Below are 24,892 nucleotides of genomic sequence, written 5' to 3'. Positions count from 1 at the left end.
CAGCAACACATCATGTCAGGGTCCTGACAAATGGAAAAAAACACTTTTTTTTTTCTAAAACAGTCTGTTTATTAAATGCTTTCAAGAGATTTGGTCCACTTGTGTGATCATGAACTTCCAACCAGGGAGGAGAAAAGAGAAAACAAAGTCAAGAAGATAAAACAAAACATGAAACAACGAAATGTAAAAATGCAGTACAAAAAGAGGCCTTGTTTTTTCAACTTCTTACGACCCTGGTTTCCTCATCAGAGTTGTTGAAAATAATTCAAATAACCAATAACTTCTAACTGATTGAAAACCGATAAATTAACATTTTCTTGTGGCTGTGTGGCTGCGTGTTGGTGCTCAGGATCAAATGACACAAACTGTATCAGGGAGGCAGGAGCGGAGGGCCGCGGTGCATCGTGGGAATGTTTGTTGAGCAGGAACTTGTTTCCGCAGAAGACTAGACTGTGACATTAAACTACAGCAGGATGTAATAACCACGACTCGCGCACAAACTCGGCATAAATTAGAATGGACGAAGATGACCTTTACGTCAAGTGATTTCTAAGAGAATGACACCCAAGAAGAAACATTGTCCAGTCGCATTAATGAGTGAATTAATGGAGGAATTAACACAAATACGTTTCGCCATGTCTGCTATACACTGAATTCAAGTCAAGATGGGCCTTCCGTCTCTGAGAAGTTAAACAAAAAAACAGATATCGTAAATACGTACATCACTTCCAGTTGAAAAGGATAGAAAGATGCTCAGTAAAAAAAAAAACCTTGTGAAAATCATCACCTCGTTACATGAGGATCTCTTTGTTGCATTAGAATTTCCAAAACCGTCTCTAGCTGGCTCTGATTGGAGCGTAGCATTGATCTGACATCTATTAACAGTCTGAATTGGATTGTTTTATCGTGACACAGTTCATACAGTGATTCGAGCACCACGGTCAAAGTTCAAAGATCGTTTTCGTCATCTCAGCAAAAAATGGCAACCGGCAGTATTTGGTAATTAGGCTGACAGAGTGTACGCTCTGTGAGGTTTAAGTCGGAAAATCTGAGCTAATGCAGTAAAATGCAATGTGAGATTTGCCATGAGTGCAGCTACAGTAGCAGAAACCTGCCTCGCCTTTGGTTTGTGTCATTGTCCTCCTGCCTTTAACAGCGCGCACACAGAGCATGCAGCGCAGGTATCACATCATGAATGCCGACCTTTCTCCAACAATGGAAGAGGAGCCTCCCCCCTCAAATGCTCTGCTTTTTCTTTTTCTGTAACAATCCAACACGTCTTTAAAAAAAGGCAGGAAATCAAACATGGATGGGCAATTGTTTTGTCCACTTGTCACACTGGGCGAACGCATATTTAAAAAATACCAGCCATATTCATATTTAATGTAGCCAAGTGGAACTTTGAAAATCAAATTCAAACCTTCGCTTTGTTTCCCAGCGGTAGCCAAACTTAAGATAAAGCTGGTGGCCGACTTTCCGTCCTGGCTGCTTTTGCGAATATCCTGAACTGACAACAATTGAATTATAAAGAGCATTTGAGTGTGCGGCACTCTTCTAACAACACCCTGAAAAACAAGATTGGAACACATTACTGACCACAGCAAACTCTTCCACAGCCACAGAGAAAAAAACAGCTCCACCATCTCTTATCTAAATTACCTTATAAGGGTGTCTAAGTATTATAATAGGTATCAGGTATCATATACTGTATATAGTAAGCAGGATTATACAATAGGGGTATGTATCATCTTATAAGTGTAGTATATCGAATAAGGCGCTATACGGGAGTATATAGGCTACCATGTATGCTTCGGTTTCCAGATCTGTCTCTGCCTGGTTAATCCATTTTAACAGAAACGCACAGCACAGGCAGTGAGCAGGGAGCTCTGCTGCTGGCATCTGCAAAGGGGAGACAGTACATACACTATAAACTTTAAGTCACCAAGTCTCTTTTTTTTTGTTTTGTTCCTCCTTTGGCCAGTGCCCAAACACGACACACAGAGCTCCCAACATTCACATGTAGCATGTCTGCTGTACTGTGTAAAATGCCTTGTGCTACAGCTGTTTGCTAGCTGATAACCGACGTCAGCACCTGTAGGATTAAAAGGTTTGAGAGCCTTGCGCCGAATATCAGAGGCTGGACGTTTTCTGCTCACTGCCTCCCAGACAGAGCTGTGCGCTGCTGCATACACAGACGCATATTTACTGTCAATTATTATATTCATACATGGATACATATATAAAGAGAGTTATACATTGCAATTAACATACATATATCAATAGCATATAGAGAAGAAATAGAAATAGTCAATAGATAGCAATCATTATCGTCATCATATTCATCATAATACTAGGAGTAGTAGTAATACGATCCCTCAAAGAAGCTAATACCTGGGCTGTTCCAGACAAGCGCTCATTATCAACACTCCAATCAAAACGGCTGCGAAGATCTTTTCAACTGGTAAAATGTCTCTTTACTTTTTTTTTTTCTCCAAACATTTTGCCCCAATTGACCGTAATGTTTTTCAGTACTAATTGGGCGTAATGTCAGTAGTTAGAATATTTAAGCCGTGTGTTGATTTAATGCACGGACAACATATTGCAGAACAGGAAACATGTCCATATTCTGTGCATCTGGTCTAGCTGCTGCGCTTATGCACAAAGAAGAAAAAAAAAAAAAACTCACTCAATATCTTCTCCCTCTGCTCTCGGTGTAAAAGATTCAACCCTTTAACCCTAATCAACACGCTGAGCCTGAAACTGAAATCAATCTCTGCTGCAAACCCTTCATTACCAACCCTGTCTGGAACAACCCACACAGAAGGGAAAATTACAAAATAAAAAGAATCATTAAAAAAAAAAAAAAAATTACTATAGTCATCTAGTTCAGCGATACATGTCATTATAGCAATACCTCAATAACAAGAAGTTCTTCTATGTAATCAATACAGGCTTTCAGGTTATATATTTATTAAGCTTAACCGCTAAGTTATCAATTATTATTAGTAATATACCATTATTTGTAAATATGTTTAATATGTGTGTATATGTATCTGAATATAGACATACCTCCATCGTGTCTCTGTCCATAGTAAAGGCTAGAATAAGATGGCAACAGATATCCTGCCTCCGTGTGTGTGCGCATGTTTTTGCATGTGTGTTCGTGTCACATGTTGTTGTGTTGTTTATAGGCACAATATGGGGTGCGAATTGTTTCCCTGTCTCGAGCTAGCAGGTTTCCCATAGCGACAGGGGCAATCTTAGGGGCTACCATTAGCTATGGGGAACATTAACACTTGGATGCATATGAGGAACACAGGTTTCCATTTGAAGGCTGCGGGGGCATGATTGGTTTTCAGAGAAATAATGACCCCTGTTCGACTGAAATAGTGGCAACTTGCACTCACTTTTCAAATTATCTGAAATATTCTCATAATAAACTATAGAAAAATACATTCTCAATAATCTTCAATTCTTTCAGTAGACTTTTGCGCCCAACTTTTCACTCTTTAAATTATGATCATTTTTTCCTTTTATTAATACAGAGCTCTCATCTTTTTTCACAACTGAAGTCTTCTGCACACACACTGTTCTCCAGTCAAAGTGAGGTCATCATTTTTTAATGGGCATCTGCGGTCTGAACTGATCTATTGCCGAGAGCAGCTCTTGCCGGGACTCTGTATGTGTGCTGCAGTCACTTTCCTGTCGCCCTCCTACCCCAGCTTCACATCTGTCAGCTGCTAACCGATAAGAGTTTACTGTACATGATGGTGAATAGCACCTCGGTCGCATTGGCAGCAATTGTTGAGCCATTAGCTACAGGCGATTGAGATTTTCTATCCCCCCCCACCCCACCACCACCCCGTTTTGTCAACCTGAGAGGAGCCGACTTTCAAGCACACTTTGCTTCACCTGGGCAACAGCTGACAGCAACTGCGAGGTTTATACATGACAGTGTGTGCATGTCTGTGCTCATCCCATGCAGGAATGGTTGGTATGAATACATAACCAGCTATCAACCAGCCATTTTCTAAATCAATAAAGAGGGGGAGGAGGGGGGTAGTTTTTTTAGGAGCAGGGGCGTGTAAGTATACCTGCATACATTCCACAACCACAGCAACGTTTTAAATGACTAATTTCCTAGTTTTAAAGGCCCGTGCAGGCATTACATTCATAGCGTTCTACCAATATGGCAGACAATACAACAAGGAAGTACAACTCCCCTTGGGAAAAAAAAAGAAAAATATATCACGCTCAGAATCATCAGAAAGTTATTTTGACCCTCTCACTATATCCCCATGAAGGAAGGAGAGGAGGATTTGGTTGTTATGCAGCTCATCGAGGAATGTCCCCCCCAAGAACCTCTTTTTGCAAGACTTCAGTCTTGATTGCTTTTGACAGCACTGAGAGCTTGGTGTTTTGGCACTCCCAAGTCTAAAAAAAACAAAAAAAAAAACAAAAAACTTTAACCATAGGAGTGCCAAGCCTCAAATCAATTTTGAACAATCACCAAGCTAAATTTAGGAGCTGCGGCCAGCGCGCCCACCCAAGAATTGTTTCAGTGCTGCAAGGATTAAAAAAAAAAAAAAAAAAGAAAGAAAAGAAATACTCAAGAGCACTAGGGAGTACTAGTTGATTATTTTAGTCAGAGCAAAACTAGTTGTCTGTGGAATTATTGCGGTATAATTTGCGGAGGGGGAACCTAAAGGTGCTGTGTGTAACTGCAGCATGATATTAAAACAATGCTAATGCCAAGTCCTTTTCTTTTCACTTACAAAGCTTTCTCTTTGTGTTAGTTGGTGCCTGTGATTTGTGTATTGTGTGCTGTGTGGAAGAGTGTGTGTGTGTGTGTGTGTGTGTGTGTGTATTGTAATTTGGGGTGGGGTCGACTATTGTGTTGTGTGTCTGCTCTCACACTGCTGGCAATGTGCTAGAGGAGGTCAGACAGGCCAAGTGACAGGCTGTTCAGGTGGAGCTCGTATGGCGGGCCTGTCTGTCTGTGTCTGCAGCTCAGCGGCGATCAGCTGCCCGTCTTCTCACAGCAACACTCAGAGTTCATCCCCGTCTGACAACCGCTGGCCTCCCTGGAACAACACACATCAACACACATCAACACAGCTCATCTCCAACACTCGGCAATCGTCACATCAAATTTGTACAAATTTCAGACACCACTTAATTTCTGTTTTATTCTTCAATCCCCAAGGAAAGCTGTGCTGCAATAATGAAACCAACAGTCTCCAGTTAGTTCCCACTAAGCACTAAAGTCATGATGCAGAATACTACATTATTTTAGAATCAACAGGTTCTTTTCCTGACACATCAGTGGAGAAAATCCATGTGCCGCACTCACTGAAAAGAAAAACGTGTGAGAGGTTTTATGTCCGACTGTAGTGTCATAACCACTCACCATGCTTTCTGTGTAATCTGCCGTTATGGTGACCTGCTTGTCCTCTGGGGGCGGCGTCACCGCAGAGCTGTCTGTGCGTCTGCTCTGATTGGTCAGCTGCAGCCACAGTTCGTACATCTGTTGCATGTCTCTCACTATAGGGTGAGGTTAGAAAGAAGAGAGAAACTGACCTTGAATACGGTGTGTTACGCAGATCAACACTCTGTTTTAATGCATTGTGAGTGTGGTGGTGGGCGGAAGGAGACACACAGACCAGAGGCCATGACTAGACATAATAAAACGGACCTAGATAAAATATATAAAAACATATTAGAGACAAAATGACAAACTCAAACCCATCACATTCAAATTACAATTAATAACACAATGACTAAATCCAAATCTGAAGGTGTGAAGTACAGCTCACACTCTTGTGTACCATTTGCATATTTAAAGGCTCTAAATGCACCAATCTGTAAGTGCAATGGTTCTACATGGAACCAGGAGCTTACAGCTGTTGTTCTTCATGTACGTCCAGACGTCCCTCTCCTCCAGACTGTGAGCGAATGAGCAGTTCCCAATGTAGTGGCACTTCTTCTGCTTCATCACATGCACGCACATCTGGATGAAACACAGGCAAAAGTAAAGGGTTACAGAGGGATGCTTGCAGCATTGCAATAGACCAGCGGTGGCCAACCAGTCAGAGACTAAGAGCCACAATTTTCACTGTGTTACTGCAAAGAGCCACATCAAACACACGGGCACCCGTTTCTCCTCCTGTCACTGTCTCTTCTCTCTTTTGCTCTCTGCCTGTCTCCCTCTCTCTATATTTCACTCTCACATACATGCAGAATGAAAATAAAAGAATAAAAAAATCACAATACTTGACACACACGCATAATCACAGACATAACCTCCCAGAGACACACACTCCCTCACACTATCACCCCCTTACACACACACACCCACACTCTCACACACCCACACAGATGCAGGCACAGACACGTGCCTCTGCTCAGTCAGATTTATTGATTAATTATAAATTAAATATTAATACAACACCTCAAACTATTTTGACAGAAATGGACTTGAACCTCTGCTGGCAGACCAGGGGACAGTCAATGTGAACATTGTGTGCACCTCTCAAACACACAAACTCTCAGTTCAATCAAGTCTGCACATAGCCGCATGCGGCTCGTGAGCTGCGGGTTGGCCAGGCCTGCAGTAGATTCTCCTGTTAGATCTAATTAGCCAGCTGTAACCTCTTGTGAAAATATCCCTTTGTTGTGGAAAACTAGTGCTGCATCACCTGTAGTTGGATAAAATACACTGATCTTTTAAAAACACCTTAAAATGAATTCTGTCTTATCAGTGGAATGTGGTAATTATACAATTACTGTGTTACTCACTGCAGCCTAGTGTCAAAAACACTGTCAAAGACACACTGGCAGTGACAGAATAATAAGGTGCAGGTGTAAGGAAGTTTACAACCCTGCATGCCCTCAGGGCAGAAACAGAGTCAGATGTACTCAGCATGTGAGAACAGCAGAGGGGCGGAGACGAGAAAAGAGTGTGACCAAGTAAAGTAGTAGGAACTCACGTCATATTGCTGTGGATAGGTGCGGGAGAAAGGCAGGGGCCGAACAACAACCCACTTCTTCTTCTCAAAAGATTTCACCAGCAGGACCCGGCGCTCCTTCGTCCAGCTAAGGCGACAAGAGAGTCGACATAAGTTCAAACAAGCAAAGGAGACAAACCTAAAGACTAAAAACAGCGACAAGTTTCATTTTGTCCTTCGCTTTACGACTCTACCGCCACTTTAACAACCGTCCTTAACACATGAATAAAAGTTGGTGACACATAAACTGCAACGTGCACGGTCAACCATAAAGATCAGATTTCACAGGGGATCACACTGGGTTGGATTTCTTTGACTCGTGCGACTCTAAACGATGGCGTGTGTGTGAGAGGCAGGCCTCACCTGTGCCGTGCTTTAGCAGTGCAGTACTTGAGGTTCTTGTCCGGCTCATTGACCTGTCCTTCTCTCCAGCACTGGCCACACACGAACTTCATTTTCAGGTTGAGGGGGCGCCCCCTTCCCGCCATTGCTCCCAATCCTCCAATCCCCAGCCCGCCCACAGGGCTCACGCCACCCCCGCCGATGCCATCTCCCCCTACTCCTCCGCTCCCACCCCCCATTCCCCCCACTCCTCCTGAAGGTATGCTGCTGCTCGGATGGGGGATGTGGATAGGCTGAAACACACAGGAGGAGGCAAATGAGAAGTCAACAATGAGGAAACAGACAAATCAATTTTTGTTTGACCTGTTTTGCCAGAATATTTTTAAACAGGTGAAGAAGAAACACACACACACACACACACGGCTTATACACATGCGATGTGGGGAGAGATGGCACCCAGGCAACATTTAGGGTTTGGTGCCTTGCTAAGGGGCCAATAGGTGTCCTGTCCTGTAGGAGCCTTAAGGCTAAAACCCACCAGGGGCGTCAAACGGCAAGAATCTGGTCACTTTTCAAAATAAAAGACCCCATCCAGACTTTCAATTGTATATTTCACCACCACCTCAATATTACTTTATAATTTGGGTTTTTTTTTTAACACCATGGACGACGAGATGTGTAAAACTTTCACTTAAATCAGCTGTCTGTACGCTATCGCTCAATAAAGTTGTAAATACATAGAAGAAACACATTTAAATCAGACAGAATAAGAAACGTAGCCTGTTCGCTCATGTTAAAAGCATGAAAATCATGGGACCATGACTAAATCAACAAAATCTGAGTAAGTCAACCAATAAGCCAGGCAAAACACTCCACATCTGAAATGCTCATGGTGGGATTTCAAAGCATGCTGAGGATGGAGCAAAACTGGGTCGCAGCCAGATTGTGGCACAGACGTGACCACTGAATTTTCAGGGTTACCCTGGCAACCAAACTACACTGAACAAAAATATAAACGCAACACTTTTGTTTTTGCTCCCATTTTTCATGAGCTGAACTCAAAGATCTAAAACATTTTCTATAAACGAAAAAAAAACCCATTTCTCTCAAATATTGTTCACAAATCTGTCTAAATCTGTGTTAGTGAGCACTTCTCCTTTGCCCAGATAATCCATCCCACCTCCCAGGTGTGGCATATCAAGGTGCTGATTAGACCGCATGATTATTGCACAGGTGGGCCTTAGGCTGGCCACAATAAAAGGCCACTCTGAAATGTGCAGTTTTGCTTTATTGGGGGGGTCTGGGGGGGTCAGAAAACCAGTCAGTATCTGGTGTGACCACCAATTGCCTCACGCAGTGCAACACATCTCCTTCGCATAGAGTTGATCAGGTGGAGTGTTGGTCCACTCCTCTTCAATGGCTGTGCCAAGTTGCTGGATATTGGCAGGAACTGGAACACGCTGTCGTATATGCTGATCCAGAGCATCCCAAACATGCTCAATGGGTGACATGTCCGGGTGAGTATGCTGGCCATGCAAGAACTGGGATGTTTTCAGCTTCCAGGAATTGTGTACAACTTTCTTGCAACATGGGGCCGTGCATTATCATGCTGCAACATGAGGTGATGGTCGTGGATGAATGGCACAACACTAGGCCTCAAGATCTCGTCACGGTATCTCTGTGCATTCAAAATGCCATCAATAAAATGCACCTGTGTTCGTTGTCCATAACATACGCCTGCCCATACCATAACCCCACCGCCACCATGGGCCACTCGATCCACAACGTTGACATCAGCAAACCGCTCACCCACACGACACCACACACGCTGTCTGCCATCTGCCCTGAACAGTGAAAACCGGGATTCATCCGTGAAGAGAACACCTCTCCGACGTGCCAGACGCCATCGAATGGCGTCGGTCACGACGACGAACTGCAGTCAGGTCGAGACCCCGATGAGGACGACGAACATGCAGATGAGCTTCCCTGAGACGGTTTCTGACAGTTTGTGCAGAAATTCTTTGGTTATGCAAACTGACTGTTGCAGCAGCTGTCCGGGTGGCTGGTCTCAGACGATCTTGGAGGTGGACATGCTGGATTTGGAGGTCCTGGGCTGGTGCGGTTACACGTGGTCTGCGGTTGTGAGGCCGGTTGGATGTACTGCCAAATTGTCTTTGGAGACGGCTTATGGTAGAGAAATGAACATTCAATTCACGGGCAACAGCTCTGGTGGACATTCCTGCAGTCAGCATGCCAATTGCACGCTCCCTCAAAACTTGCGACATCTGTGGCATTGTGCTGTGATAAAACTGCACATTTCAGAGTGGCCTTCTATTGTGGCCAGCCTAAGGCACACCTGTGCTATAGTCATGCTGTCTAATCAGCACCTTGATATGCCACACCTGTGAGGTGGGATGGATTATCTGGGCAAAGGAGAAGTGCTCACTAACACAGATTTAGACAGATTTGTGAACAATATTTTTTTTGTATATAGAAAATGTTTTAGATCTTTGAGTTCAGCTCATGAAAAATGGGAGCAAAAACAAAAGTGTTGCGTTTATATTTTTGTTCAGTGTATGTATCATAATGAAGCAACTTGTGAGTTCATTTGATTTAAACTCAGCAGCTATGTTTGACTTGTAATTAGACAGCAGGCATCAAACCAAACACAACGACAAACTGAATGCGAAACAGTAGGTGTGATCTCACCCTCAAACAACTCACACATAAATTACTCCTGCATCTGAACACATAACAAGGAACTTCATGCTCTTAATCTACGGTTTGTGCGAAAATGTAATTAATGGTGGATGATACTGAAAGCTCCATAGGTGAAGTTCCTTTTCAGGTGAATAGAACTAGCTGGCTGTGTGTGGCTTCATGTGACTTCCTTCTACCAGGGCTAACACAGGACATTTGCAGTGACAACCGTAGTACACGGGGAACTGCCAAACTTAATTGGTGAGAAAAAAAAGTGAGATATCCAACTGTCTCAGTGCTGTTTCCTGTCTCACCTTCTGCTGCTTCTGGGCATTCTGCTCCAGCCTCTGCCAGTGTCTCTTGGACTCCTGCACCATCTCTTCATGGGTGATACCTGAGGGACACGTTGGAGAGCAGCTCCATGTAAAACTTTACTGTGGAAAGTAACAGCACCCTTTCCTTTATCAACTTCATACAAGTACGGTATACATTTGGCTTTATGCTTTCGTCCCATGTTGAAATACCACAACAGATGTGCATGTTTTACCCACCAGTATCCTGCTGCAGGACCCAGCATTTGAGCTCTATAACGGAGTGAGCGAAGGAGCAGCTGTCCTCACGCTGGCAGCCGTAGCGAACCTCATGGCGACACACGTCGAACTGACAGAGAGGGTGCAGGGGCCGCACCTTACTGTAGCGCACATTGGCTGACCTCACCACGTGCACCAGGCACCTGCAGTGGATAAATTCCATAATCATACAATTTTACCAAATCCAATCCTGTACAGGAGCAATAAGACAGGTTTCTACAGGCTAATGGACTTTTTTTTTTATAGCACAATGAAGACACAAAAACCCTATTACACTCACTTGTTGTCATCAAAAGGGTGTCGAGCTGTGAGGTTTGAGCAGACTGCTAAGTTTTCTTTGCTGCGTTTACTGATGATGCGAGGCTTACTGTCAAAACATTCCTGTTAAAAGAGGAATGAGATGCAGACAAGTGTTGGTAGGAGTTGCTCTAATGCTCCACAAGTGCTGGTCTAAAGAGACCAAAAAAAAAGCACGAGACCCACAGACAGGAGTCTCACCTCACAGAGGAACATGAACATGCCCATGTGCAGCTGCAGCAGCCTGGTGACGCTGAGAGCCCGTCTCTCGGTGCTGCCCAGCGGATCGAACAGCAGCTCTCGGCTCAGTGCACCCTTCCTCTCCTGGGTCCACACATCAATCTCCTCCTGGCAGTAGGCAAAGGTACAGTTCTCCCCATACTGGCACTCCTGACGCTCCTGCACCTCTGCAGTACCAAGAGAGAGAGAGTATAAACTCACTTTCTGCCATTATTCAACTCTGTTTGGTTGTTTCACAAATTTATTTTAAGTAGAGCCTACTTTAGAGCAGCTTCGCAACGAGACATAACTGTTTTAAAATGTCGCAGGGAAAAGTTGCAGCGGTGTGAGCTGGCCCATCTCAGGTTAACTACAGCCGGCTGATGGAGTTTCCTGTGACTCAGCTTGTCAAATCGCCAGTGGCTTGTTTGAGGAAGTAAGGCACATCACCTGTCAGCTGGTCAAGTCAGCAAACTGTCAGATGGTGGAAATGGGGTCTTAGATGGAGAAAACCTCCTCTAAACAACAGAGCTGCGAGATCTCAAGTGCACAGCAAAGTCTCGACCCTCTCGTTTTTTGTTTTTTTTTTCTTCGTAGTTTCATCAATACTAGAAATGCAACTGTAGAAATGAACTCACTCACTGTCCTCATTCATAGTTAACTATAAATTATATGCACCTGCAAGAAAAGCTGAGTTGTTTCTATGGAGATGATACACCATCACGTCTAGTCACATGGGTGTAAACTTTCAGAACGTTGCAGACCAGCACATTGCAAGTAGTTGCAACTCGTCTCATGATAAATCTTTAGTCTGAATTGGGCTATACACGCCTCACATACCTTTACAGAGTACAAATGCCCCCAGGAAGTTGTTCCGTGCAGGCCGTGGTCGGATCCTCTTCCACGTAGGATCATCTGTGTTTTTGAGGCGGCACAGCAGCACATCCCTTTTGCAACGGTGTGCTGCCTCCGGCTGGTACTTGTAGTCCATCACTCGTGGACCTGTGACCAAGAGGAGGAAAGAGGAGATGAAATTATCCTGTAAAACAAATAATTACTACAGCTTTTTTAGGAGTCTTGTAAGATGAGATACATTTTGTAAATGATGTTGTGATTCCTACTGGTCAGAGATAGACGCCTTTAATGACTAAACATATTATATTCCACATGACACACACAGTTGCTGTGCCAAAGGAGACAGAAGTACTGCATCATCCTGCTGTGAGCATTTTTGAAAGAAAATTAGAGAAAAGAGTTACTGGTCACAGGCTAGTAAGAGAAAGAGACTCAGAAGTCGGCAACTTGAACCAACCTATTCGACTGTAACAGGCATGGCAGGCCTGCCGAAACTCATGTGTGGCTGCCAGAGGATTCCTGGAGAGCAGAGAGAGGTTGGTTCCTGCAGGACCATTCTGAAGAAGAGGGGGGGCACAGAGATGTGATGTTAAACACAAGGGCTAATTAGCGGCATAGTCAAGTATGGCTGCTAATTAATAAAGACAGGCAGTATTAACAAAACATTTGATCCTGCAAGAGGTGACGAAGAGAATTTAACTAACGAAGCAGCGTGTGTGTGCGTGTTACTCACTGCATGTGCAGCGCTGTGGTTGCGCATTCCAGGGATGAAGCTGTGACACACTCGTCCCCCTGAAGACCAAAACACAAGGACAGTGATGTCAGACACAATTTTGAAATGGTGCTGACTCACGCCGTCTGCTGCTGACACACAGGTTCAAGCCAACTCCCTGGGAACTGCGCTCTGGTAACTAAGCAAGAGCTCGCTAAGACATTGCAAAGGAGTCATAAAGATAAGATAACCTGGCAACCAGTGACTTGTTGGGACTCAAATCATCATTCAGTTAAATTTAGAGTTTTTACCCTTATAGCTGGAATGCTTTTCATCCTGTCGCATAATCACTTTTGAGTAAATGGCAGTGTCGTGTGCTACGTGTTAACAGTTCACAGTTTTCCCTAAATTGGATAGAAACATATCAAAACTTTATCCCTTTGCTCACCAGGGAGAGTGTATTCAGACAGCGAATCTAGCCCACCAGCGGCGACCCCTGCCTTTGCTTCTCCGTCTGTGGGCCCTGTGGGGAAGCCTCCCAGTGCGTCCTGCGCCTGGGTGGAGCCCTGGTCCCGCTGGGCCAGCGGCGAGTAAGGCTCCAGAGGGGGCATTTCACTGATGGACGAGGTGAAGAAGGCAGGGGGAAGCTGGGGTGACGGGGCTGGAAGGCTCGGGGAGTATGGAGGCCGAAGACCCACCGCTGTGTTGGGGAGGTTAGTTGGTATGGCACCCTGGACTGGACTCTGCGTCAGGACACAGAGTAAACAAATGTCAAAATAAAACCCAATTCTGGTCACACTGTGGTGGTTTCTCGCTCATCTGTCGTTCACTCACCTCACTGACTTTCTTGGGGATGCGCTCCAGCAGACTGTCAAGCTCGTCTTTGATGATGCTGCTGCTGCATTCCTCCATGTGCTCTGACACAGGAACGGAGTACGGCATGGGAGGCAGGGCCTGGCTGCTGGGGCTCTCCGACAGGTCGGTGCATGGGGTCACCACGGAGGTCGCTGGGTCATCACTGACTGGGATGGGTGTTGCCAAAGGAGCAGGGATGCACTGCGCACTAGACAGGTCCGCTGATGAGGACAAAAAACAGCAACGGAGGGAAGGACATAAGTATGGGAAACAGACAGGGCGTCTGGGCAGGAGCAGACATGTTCAAGGTTTGCCAGTTTGTCATACCTGGTCCAATGTCACCCAGAGATTCCAGCCCATTAGAGGACAACTGTAGAAAACAGAAAAAAAAAAAAAAAAGATTTGATGAGCCTTTCAATGGGTCACCAAGTATGTAACTCTACCCTGCAACAACAGCACCCACCTCTCCTGTGGGTGGGGACGTCTCCCCATGACTCTCCCCTTCTGTGGCTGTGGACTCTGTCTGTGGGCTGACGTAAGCTTTACGTCCCTTTAGCCCCAGTTTTGTGGCCAGATCCTGGGCCAAGTCACTCACCAGCCTGTCCTATAAGATGAATCGCAAAAACAAGGGAGGTCCCACTTACCGGGGGTAAGGGTACGTTTCATTCACTTTAATACAAACTATAATGTGGAACACAAGGCCAGTGAAGTCAAATAAATCATATCGATGACTCAACACGTAAACTGACATTGAAATTCACTCTGCACAAACTAAAGCGCTTGAATCTCAACTAACTAATCTCCATTGTAAACTAAATCTTAAAAATGCTGTGGGAAAAAGTCACTGGCGTTAATACTTTCAGCGTTGATGACGTACGTGTGGTGCTGTGAGGAGACATTTGGTTCCACACTCGTAGGCCTCTCTGAGTCGTCCCAGCTCCCTCAGACAGAGTGCTTTGCGGTACAAAGCCCTGCGACTGCCTTCTGACACGCACAGCGCACTGTCACAGTCCTGAACGCCGCGCTCATACTCCCTCTGTGACAGAAAATAACCCACAGATGTACAATAAGAACAAGAAAGGCTTTGGAATTTAAGTGTAATTTTACACGCAACAAAAACCTGCACAAGAGTTAAATCAATCCCAACGGGAAGAGATTTTAATAGAGAAAAACTTTCTACTGTAGAATGCAACTTAGTAGTATTGAACGTGGACATCGTGACAGGAAATTCCTGCTAGGAACAGTGCTGAACATTACTTTAGCATTGTAAACCTGGCAACAACACCTTGATATAATGACCGCATTCACAGACTAAACGCCCGTATTTCACCACAGCATTATCAGATACGTCACTAATTATAATCACAACATTTCGCGTTAACGTCACTGTTTGCTGTCACAAAAAGGATTTGCTCCTTGCATGTAAGCACAGTGATTAAAAGATGCTATTCTATATTCATAAGTTGTGGCGCTGAACAAGGGAAACTATGCTGTAAATGTTATGAGGCTGAACATCACTTCCACAGTTGGGTCCATTAGATAATAAAAAACTCATTTTCAAAAGCTGTTTACCGGTAACTGCTTAAAAGTTAAACTGACACATTGCCTGCTGCGTTTTCTAATCCTCCACAAGTGACATATCCCCTTTCTCCGTTTCCCTCACCGTCTGGTAGTAGGCAGCGGCCCTGTTGACATAGAGGCTCTCCAGCAGCTCGTGGGGGATGACGAGGGCCTCAGCCTGAGCGTAGCGGGCAACACTGATCCCCTCTCCATACTGCTGGGTCGCCTGACGCCAGTCCCCGTCTCGAAAACAAGAATTGCCCTCGTCCAGCAAGTTACACACCAACTGGGTCAGAAATGCCTGAAGGGAACGTGTAGGGAGAGGTCAAAAAGATATTGAATAATGGGAGGGGGGTTGAAAAGGGAGAGGGTGGATAAGAAAAAGCACGGGAAGGTAATACGAGATGGTCAGAAAGACAGGGGGAAGAAGAAGAGGCAAGAGTAAAAAAGATTCAGGACGAGATAAATGACAAAGTCTGACCTCAAATCTAGGTCCAGGAGATAATAGAAAAGGTGAGAATGGTCCTTGTTGATAAAAAGGTTTTTAAAAATGGAATAATACGGATCGATACACACCTCATAACTCTCTGGCTCTGGGAAAGGCAAAGATGACCTGTGGGCAGAAAAGAAGAAGGCTGTCATTGTTCTCCACATACATGTGCATACATGAGGTCTGCTCATGCTACTGATGGTTAGCTGTACAGGAGAGATTTCAGAATCAGAAATACTTTATTCACCCCCGGGGGTCGATTACTGTTGCCCTGATACAGAGAAACAGAGGGAAAATATGGGACATTATTTAAAGTCAGTACAAAGTGTATGCTTACTGTATAAAGCTCATTGCTTTCTGGATTTCCTCTCTTCGTTTCTGTCGATCAGGATCCATAACCTGGGGGTAAACACAAGGTTGACTTGCAACAAGCTCAAATCTCCACTTCTTAGCATCAACAGCATCAACAGCTTTGACAGCTGTGGCCGAAGTATCCACACACAGCATCGGTGCTCTGTGGATAAGGTTATGCTCTGGATTCATTAAATACCTGTAGTGCTGAATACTTACAGTCGTCCTGGACAAGCTAAGGCCTGCCACTACAACACGCTAAACAATCATCGGATTTGCGTAAACAAACAGCGGGGACAGTTAGCGGTGAAGCTGGCTGTTGGTTAGCATTAGCTACGTTATCATTTTCATACCCGGAGAATGACACTCTGGATCAGAGAAATATTTAACGCATAAATTGCAATTTTATTGGTGAGATCATCTGGGCGTTAAAGACAATTTTAATCGTTAGCCATAACAATGTTGGGGAAATTAAAACGCTAGCTAACGTTAGCACAGGCTAAGCATGCTTACAGATCAACTCCAACTAAACATCACTCCCACAGCGATGCATGTAAAAACACACGACCTGCACCGGGTTAGTTGCTAGTTATTATAGCTAGTTAACGCTACCTGAGTTTACCCATCGTTAGTTAGGATTAGCCGGCTAGCGCCACTTGCTCACTCAGCCTGAATGTTACCCACTCTATCTTAGCTTAGCTACAGAAATTTAAGCAAAATTAGCTTTAAAAAATGTCTGACCATCTTCGAAATTTGAATCGTTTCATTTCCATTTTACGAGGAATAATTGTTGAGCTGACATGCACAGCTACGCCCAACATAAACCCAGTGTTAACTAGCTACCAGGAAAGTTAGCTAATTTAATTTAGTGAGGCTCCAGCTAATAGCCAAAGCCCTCACTTAGCACGGCAACTCACCGAGAGTTGAGTTACTGCACTTTTCAGATCTGAGATTGCTTCACGGGGCGTTGGCGGTAAAGACTGCAGAAACTAGCCAGCAAAATATCAGTAAATATCCAAGCGCATATCTGTAAGTTGAGTGTCCCTGTCATTGGTAAGTGGACGGAGCACGAGTTTGTCTGCGCTGCTGCTGCTGCTCGGCACTGGCTGGCTAACGCTAGCTAGCTAGCTAACTGCTAGCTGTTTTTGCCAGTGCAGCACCGCAACAAGTCCCCCAGCAGGAGTGCGGCCACGGGAGGGCAGCAGAAGTGTGTCACTGATGATGAGAGTCCTCTACAGAGCTGGACAAACTATCAAACCCCTTTACTTCAGTGAGAGTGGGGACAGAAGAAGCCATCACTAATACAGGTACTGTTTTCAAAATGTTTGCTTCTACTTTAGTAGAAAATGTGCAGCATGGCCTTTTTCAACTTTACCCACTTCAATCTATAACAGCTTTAATATTCTGTATGTCAGATCTTACAAAAAAAGCATTATCAAGTAAAATAAATGTAGTGTACTGTAAAAAGTATAATATATACTTACAATATAAGAAGTTTAATATTTGACATATGAAGTGAGGTATCAATTTCTCGTAGCTGAACAGTACTGGAGTAAATGTACACTCATTCCTGGTACTTGCTCCCTTGAATCTCAAACATCTCCTCACACACACACACCTTGCTCGGATTTGATAGTAGAAAAAGACAATCATGTGTGCAGGTCTTCTGAGCGTGGATGACCTTGTTGATCTGTGTGGTCTTGAACCTACGGCCCTCCGGCTCCTTGTGTAATTCAGCCTGAGGGTTTCAGTGATCTTCTCTGTCCTCCTCACAGGTGAGCGTCTGGCCTACGAGTTCTGCCATGAGGGGGTCGGAGTATCTGAGTCGCCTACACCTGACTGGGGACCACATGGAGGAGTCAGTCCTGCCCTCTGTGTGGGGGCCTCCCCCTCTGAGAACTTATCTGACCTCCTCAACTTCTGACACAGTTGCAACACACATCCCAGTAAGGAAACCAAATAACTTTTCACACCTTTATAGAGGTTTTCAGAGTTCCTCAAGCAACTTTTAGTGGGACTGTCTAAATTATAGTCATGGGTTAGGATATAAAACTGGTGGTGTCTGAACTCAATTTAACTTAATCAACCTTTATTACTACCTTATAAGAGGACCTTGAGTTGTTTTTTAATGTATTAATTCAAAATCGGCTAAACTGTGAGCATATTAATTTCAAACATTCCTTTTTATTCTCTTGAAAGAGGCAATAAATGGCCGTCAGATGAGGTAAACTATGTAGTTGCTGACATTGGAGACAGGAGGGCGGTGTAGCAGCAGCAGTAAGCAGCAGGTGGCGCTGAAACACCTGGCGGCGGTTTTCTAACGGACACAAACAGAATCAACGAAGAAGAAAACAGGCAACGTGACGTCACACGATTTAGCAACCGGCGCGCGGTGCGGAAGAGCGGCGTGTGTTCGCCATCATTATCCCGGACATCAGTGTTTGTGGTGAGTCTGAACGATTCAACAGGGGCGGGAGACACGAAAATACACTTTATGAAGCCCGGACTCTCAGTCACACCGGCTTTAGCTCCGTCAGCACTGGCAACGTTTCTTAACGTTTCTTTTATTGCGCACCTTTACTAGCTAGCACCGGCGAAGCTAAACACTGTAACGTCAACTGTCCTGTCGTGGCTATTGTTGATAGTTGTTTTTCTGTCGATGATCTGTTTGTACTCTATCGACTGTCATTGAACATCATTTGTCGGTTGTGCTTCTGCTCATTTATATGTCGAGGAAGTTACTAAAAGGTGATTCCTCTTCATGTTGTCTGACTTCTGGATGTCTCCATAGAGTCACCATGGCTTCGGATGACATTGCTCAACTCGCTGATGCTCTTTCCAAAACTCATGTCGGGGATGGAGAGTTGAGCTACAAAGGCCAGGGGCTGAAGCTGGATGATGCAGAATCAGGTCAGAGGCTGTTTTCTCCTTCTGATCGCCTCTGTGAGGAGGAGTGGTCCCTGTTTGCTCCTCAGCCCTGACCACCTGTCCTCTGTAACCCTTTCAGTGGAGGAGCTGGTCCGCGAGATAGAGCAGTCCCAGGGTCTGAGATCTTTGTGCCTGGAGGGGAACACTGTGGGAGTGGAGGCAGCCCGGGCCATCGCCAAGGCTCTGGGGAGCAAAGACCTGCTACAGGTACACCTTCACATCAACATCAAGTTAAGGATGCGAACAGCCGTTCATTAAATTTCAACATCTGGATTACAGCAAAAGTGTCAACAAAGGCTTTCACATAAAACATTCTCAGTGTCCAGATTTTATCTTTTTATCTATCTCTTTTTATGAATGCAATACTCTATTTCTTATTTAATGAAACTGAAACTGTACTTGTCAAATGCATGTTTTTTGTTAATGACAATAGCAAAAACAATAACTTTCAGATTCCTTCTGCCCAATATACAGCACTCTGTTTCTTTTGTGTCTTTCAGCGATGCTATTGGAGCGACATGTTCACTGGAAGGTTGCGCTCCGAAATCCCAACAGCCTTGGTGAGAATTTCACCCGCTGGTTTATACAGTTCATTGACCTTTCAGGATTTGTTTTGTAATGAAGTGTTGTTCTATTCTTCTTTTGATATCCACTCTTGGAACATGACTGCTTCACATACCCTCTGTCTGTGCTCTTGTCAGAGGTTCCTGGGTGGTGCATTAATGAGTGCAGGGGCCAGACTGACGGAGCTGGACCTGAGCGATAACGCCTTCGGGCCAGATGGTGTGAAGGGAATCGAGCAGCTGCTGAAGAGCCCTTCCTGCCACACCTTGAGGGAGTTGAAGCTCAACAACTGCGGCATGGGCATTGGAGGAGGAAAGGTGAGCTCTCAGACAGCAACTCTGAATGCCTCTATGTCATAGAAACAAACCAAACAAACCAAAATAAAAAGGAAGCATGTTCTCTAGGTTTAAAATAAACTTCCACAAATGTGTTTCAAACAGACAGTTTTTAATACATGATTGTATTATAATGCAGACAGTGACAGTGTTGTATGTTTTGTGTAGATCCTTTCAGAAGCTCTGATTGAGTGTCACAGAAAGTCATCAGCGCTCGGAGCTCCACTCAGGCTGAGAGTGTTCGTCGCAGGGAGGAACCGGCTGGAAAATGAAGGAGCCAGCGCCCTGGCCAGGGCCTTTCAGGTACTGAACGCTCACGTTCAGACTGACAGACTGCCAATTTAAAGTTATGAATGCTTTTTAATTCTGTTAAGGTCATGGTAGTATGTGTAAGAGATCAGTAATATGTGTAAATACTGGGTTAATTACAGTAAGTACAGTTGGTCAAACAAAGCCAAACATTTGAAGATGAGATTTTGGGCTTCAGGTGATTAGCACTTCAAATGTCACCACTTTAAACCTCGGACTCCTCTGTTTCTCCATGTAAGCTGATGGGGAGCCTTGAAGAAGTCCACATGCCGCAGAATGGAATCAACTACGCAGGTGTGATGGCGTTAGCTTCAGCCATGCGACACAACCCAGAGCTCCGCACCCTGAACTTCAATGACAACACCTTCACCAAGAAGGGCACGATGGCCATGGCACAGGTGAGGCCTGTTGTCACACATTGTCTATAAGTAGAGCCGATACTGTACATAGCTGAGCTGCCTCCATATACAGTTTTCTCCTGTCAATCATGCAGGCTCTGAGGCACCTGAGAAACGTACAAGTGATCAACTTTGGTGACTGTCTAGTCCGCTCGGAAGGAGCCATCGCCATCGCCGCAGTCCTCAGAGAGGGACTGCCAATCCTCAAGGTCAGCTCGCCATTAAAGCCCAGCATGGAGTGCCTGTCTGTGTCTGCACTGTCATTAGGCTGATCAAACTGCTCTGTTACGTTCCGTGTCTTCAGGAGCTGAATCTGTCGTTCGGTGAGGTCACGGAGGCAGCAGCTCTGGTGGTGGCTCAGGCTGTCATGGACAAACCTCACATGGAGAAAGTGGATCTGAACGGTACGAACTAGTCTCACCATCGCTGTAGAAACTAGTTACCATTGGTTGCAGGGTTCCCGTTGCCATGGAAATCCTGGAAAAGTTATGGAATGAGCTTCCAGAGATTTGTAGTGTTCTTGAAAAAAAATGTTAAATATGATAAAAACATTTGAAAGATTGTGAATTATGAATTCAATTATGTGAAGATTCTGAAAGTTAATCAAATGTGGCTCTGACAGGTAACAGTCTGGGAGAGGAGGGCTGTGAGGCTTTGAGAGAAGTTATGGAGAACAGCAACAAAGGAGACATGCTGGCATCACTCAGGTAATGCACAAGTGCACGTGTGTGTGTATTAGAGTGTGTATTTATATATCCAGTGAATCGTTCCTGACGCTCTTGTGTCCAGTTCCTTCAGCAGGAAACATGACTTATCTTTGACTGGCTTGTTAATTGAACAGTGCGGATGTTTACTATTGTTCTCTTGACTTTACTGTAGTGATGATGAGGGAGAACCTGATGATGAGGATGAGGATGAGGATGAAGACGACGAGGAGGACGACGATGATGATGAGGATGATGGTGATGATGATGCCAGCGACGACTGTAATGAAGACAACGAAGCGGACGGGGAAATCATGAAGGAAAATGGAACATCAAGAAAAGACGACAGTCCTGAAAAACCCCAGAGCCCAGTAATATGACACAAACTACATGTTGCATATTTTTAGATTCACCAGACGATCATATCAAGATTCTTGGTCTTCTTGGTGTTGGGTCTATATTTTCTAGTCATATTGTGCAAAAATTCAGTACATTCAACCACTTAACTATTTTGCACTAACCAAACATAAATGGATAAATAAGTAAATCAGGATTCCTGCCGTGTTTCTGATTGTGACTCTGTGTCCTCCCTCAGGCTGAGGTCGTGTCTTTCCTCAGCTGCCCCTCTGCAGAGAAGCTCCTTCAGTTGGGGGAGATGAGGACAAACTTGCAGGAACATGTAAGAGTTTAGAATAACTGAATGTAAAGTGTCCCAATGGGTTGTTTCCAATCCAACTATAGCTACAGCTTACATTTGGTTGTGTTGCAGAATGATAAATCAATGAACCTTTTTTATAACCTGTTAATAAATCTCTTGTCCTTTCTCACCAGGTGACTGCATCTGACCCACACAGGGCTGCCCTAGTCTTTGTGAAGATCGCCTCCTTGTACAGGGAGGACCCAGAGACCAAGACAGCTGTGCTTGAAACTATTGGTGACTAAAATGCTGCTACTACTGCTGAAAACAAACAGCTGCTGAGTGTTTAGCCGTTGCATGAATTGTTCTTCTAGTGGTTCAAAAACTGGTTGTCAGATCTCGTCCTTCACGTGCGGAGGGACGTCACTGCTGTGAGAGTTACTGTCTGCCGTCTCGTTTTAACGACCCGTGTCGCTGTGTCTCACAGACGCCGTGTTGAAGAAGCTCCTGTCTGGCTCGGCCCTCCAGTCTTACAGCTTCCTCTCCGCGCTGCTGGTCATGATGGGACTCCTAAGGGTACAGCACTGCTGAACCAACACAACTATTGGGCTGAAGGGCACTGGGATTGTTTTTTTTTTTCTTAACAGGAGAGACTCAAATTGCATAAAAGTTCCACACATAGAAGCTAGACCAGATAATCACAAATACAAATTCAATCTCATCGTCTCTTCTTCTGGGAACAGTCCTCGTTGGGTTTTCTTTCCTTTCTATCACTGATATAAAATAGCATTTATGGTTAAAATGTAGGGTTCTGCTTTTCTGCTCTGTGTTTCAGGGAGAGGGTAAGATGAAAAAGGCATCACTGACCCCAGGTCAGCTGTTGTGTTTGGAGCACGCTGTCCAGCAGGAATACTTCGCCGAGCACCACGCCTCGCTGCTTCACAGCTTCACGTCCAGGTAGGATCGTCTTCCCTCCACGCAAGCTTTGACTTTAATTTTACTCGTCGGTCAGTGTGAAACCTGTGGCTAGAAGCAGAAATGTTGTGCAGAACGTTTAGTAACCTGTTGAAACGCGCGCGTGAGATTCTGCATTGTGACACCACGACTTTGAAGTGTTAACGTCTGTTCTTTGTGAATCAACAGGAACAGCGAAGCTCTCAAGTGCTGCAGCAGCGCCGGAGAGAGGCTGAGCTCTGCTCTGGAGAAGAAGTGCCAACACTGATCCCACTGATCAACCGCTGCCAGTAACAACACTGGGTACAGACACACACTGTACTGACGTTAATCCCTTCACCATTAAAACCAACAGGGACGCCTCGCACTTGAACAAGGGACTCGGACAACCACTTAACTGATCTCCACTCCTGATTTGTATATTTTATGAAGGCATGACAAAGACTGTCCAGAATCTCTTGATTTTTATTTTTCTACTTATGCTTGTGCCTTATATTTTTATAGAAAATGATAAATACAAAAATGTAAAAATAGAACCTCACATCAGTTAACCTTTGGGTTTGGGCTCAGGTGTAAGAAATGAAACTGGTGGTAAGCTGGAGTGGAGCTCACATGTCAATCTTGCAACATACTGCTGTGCATTCAGTTACAGTTAAAATTCACTGTTTAAAGACAACAAAACAAAGGTCCCTACACACCTTATTAGATTGGGGTTATTTCCAGATCTGATACATTTGGAAATTTAACAATTAAAATTTGGTAAAGCTACTGTGTCACATACTCTGATATGTGTTGCTGTGAAAACTTTGTCACGGAGTGCTGAGGCAGAAATGGTCGGGGCAAGACAAGTATTCTCGTGAATCCCACTGAATCTACAAAGCAAAATAAATTAGCCCAAAATAAAAATCAGACTTTATTGTTCCGTTTGACTGTTATAGGCTCATTACATGCTGTTGTTTTTACATTGCATACATGAAAAATTCTGTGATTAGGGAAAAGAAAACACACTCTCAGGACAGTTTGTCCTTCCACAATCATCATACCGCTGCTCCTAGAGTCCCGTCAAGTCCGAGTGCTGTGTGCATCAGACCGTGAGCAGGAATGGGCTGCACGCAGAGCAACACACACTCACCCATCAGCCTGAATACACTGTGTGTGCATGTGTGTGCATCATCCCGCACTGAGCACAGTCGTGACACCGCACAGCTCAGGGGACCACAATCACTTTTACCTGATGTTTTTTTGATCCATTATCAGTCTTATTGAAAACTGTGCTCTTATAGGACTTTGTGCTCAGCTCAGCTGCTGTGTCTTACCTCATATAGTTAGTGATGTGATGGAGCATTTAAGGGAAATGGTAGGAAAATTAAATACATTTAAATGGTATCTAGATTCTCTTCTGAATAACATTAAACCACGTGGACTGCATTTATGTTGTCAAGATAACATTTGTTTACCTGATTTGTACTGACAGACCTGCTGGAAATATAACTAATCTAACAAGCCTTCTTCTTAGTCTGTGTGTGTGTCTGTGTGCTTTTATATACATATAGGATATATTAAGGATAATGTTGCAAGTTGTGAACTTAAACATTCTTTTTAAAAACTGTACACAAGCAGAGATTAATCGTCCAAGTTCGGTGGAGGTTGAACAGGCGTGACAGAAAAGTGAAATGGCTAATTGGCTTCTCATTTTGAAGCGAACTATTCCTTTAACAGGCTCAGCCGAGCAGTGTGCAGACTCCAGAGGTGGACGTGTGTGTGTGTGTGTGTGTGAGTGAGGTGAGGGTGGGGTGGGGGGGTGTCAGTGAATGTGGGGATAAACGGAGTTTGTTTTGGATGGGGGACAGCCGGGGGAAGAGCAGCAGAGGGAGCAGAGACCGTGAGAGCGTCAGCGGCCACTAGACGAGCAGCAGCTGGAAGGAACCACGCCGAAACCACGGTGAGTCTGTGCGTAAAGTGGAAAGCTACCTTACTGTAAATAAGACAAATGTTTGGATTTTAATTGTATGTGTGATTGAAATGGTGACAGAAAGTCAAATTTGAAAAACCCAATTCATGTGGACATGTTTTATTTTTCACATT

At 44.6% G+C, this 24,892-nt stretch overlaps 2 protein-coding genes across 2 annotated transcripts; one reads left to right on the top strand and one right to left on the bottom strand.

The window, feature by feature from the left end:
• Positions 1-4,451: 4,451 nt before the first annotated feature.
• Positions 4,452-17,130, bottom strand: zc3h7bb (zinc finger CCCH-type containing 7Bb). The gene is made up of 21 exons (XM_070851607.1): positions 16,896-17,130; positions 15,965-16,026; positions 15,714-15,750; positions 15,241-15,438; positions 14,455-14,613; positions 14,041-14,181; positions 13,905-13,947; positions 13,557-13,798; positions 13,171-13,465; positions 12,744-12,802; positions 12,468-12,567; positions 11,996-12,157; positions 11,138-11,343; positions 10,920-11,020; positions 10,601-10,782; positions 10,364-10,443; positions 7,371-7,642; positions 6,990-7,095; positions 5,902-6,010; positions 5,411-5,544; positions 4,452-5,084 (listed from the first exon to the last, which is right to left on the bottom strand). The coding sequence occupies exons 2-21, from the start codon at positions 16,021-16,023 to the stop codon at positions 5,049-5,051; spliced, it is 2,721 nt and encodes a 906-aa protein (XP_070707708.1). The 5' UTR covers positions 16,024-16,026; positions 16,896-17,130; the 3' UTR covers positions 4,452-5,048.
• A 1,230-nt stretch (positions 17,131-18,360) lies between these two features.
• On the top strand, positions 18,361-24,315 carry rangap1b (Ran GTPase activating protein 1b). Its single transcript, XM_070852245.1, has 16 exons — positions 18,361-18,424; positions 18,770-18,888; positions 18,986-19,113; positions 19,407-19,466; positions 19,608-19,787; positions 19,974-20,108; positions 20,354-20,512; positions 20,608-20,721; positions 20,817-20,916; positions 21,135-21,219; positions 21,392-21,587; positions 21,812-21,895; positions 22,048-22,150; positions 22,341-22,429; positions 22,689-22,810; positions 22,997-24,315. Exons 2-16 carry the CDS (start codon positions 18,777-18,779, stop codon positions 23,073-23,075), a joined length of 1,746 nt encoding a protein of 581 aa, XP_070708346.1. The 5' UTR covers positions 18,361-18,424; positions 18,770-18,776; the 3' UTR covers positions 23,076-24,315.
• The last annotated feature ends 577 nt before the right edge of the window (positions 24,316-24,892 follow it).

Source organism: Pempheris klunzingeri, chromosome 20 (assembly GCF_042242105.1).
Source record: "Pempheris klunzingeri isolate RE-2024b chromosome 20, fPemKlu1.hap1, whole genome shotgun sequence".
NCBI classification, from domain to species: domain Eukaryota; kingdom Metazoa; phylum Chordata; class Actinopteri; order Acropomatiformes; family Pempheridae; genus Pempheris; species Pempheris klunzingeri.
Note: the sequence above shows the minus strand (reverse complement) of the source record. Positions and strands in the feature narration are given on the sequence as shown.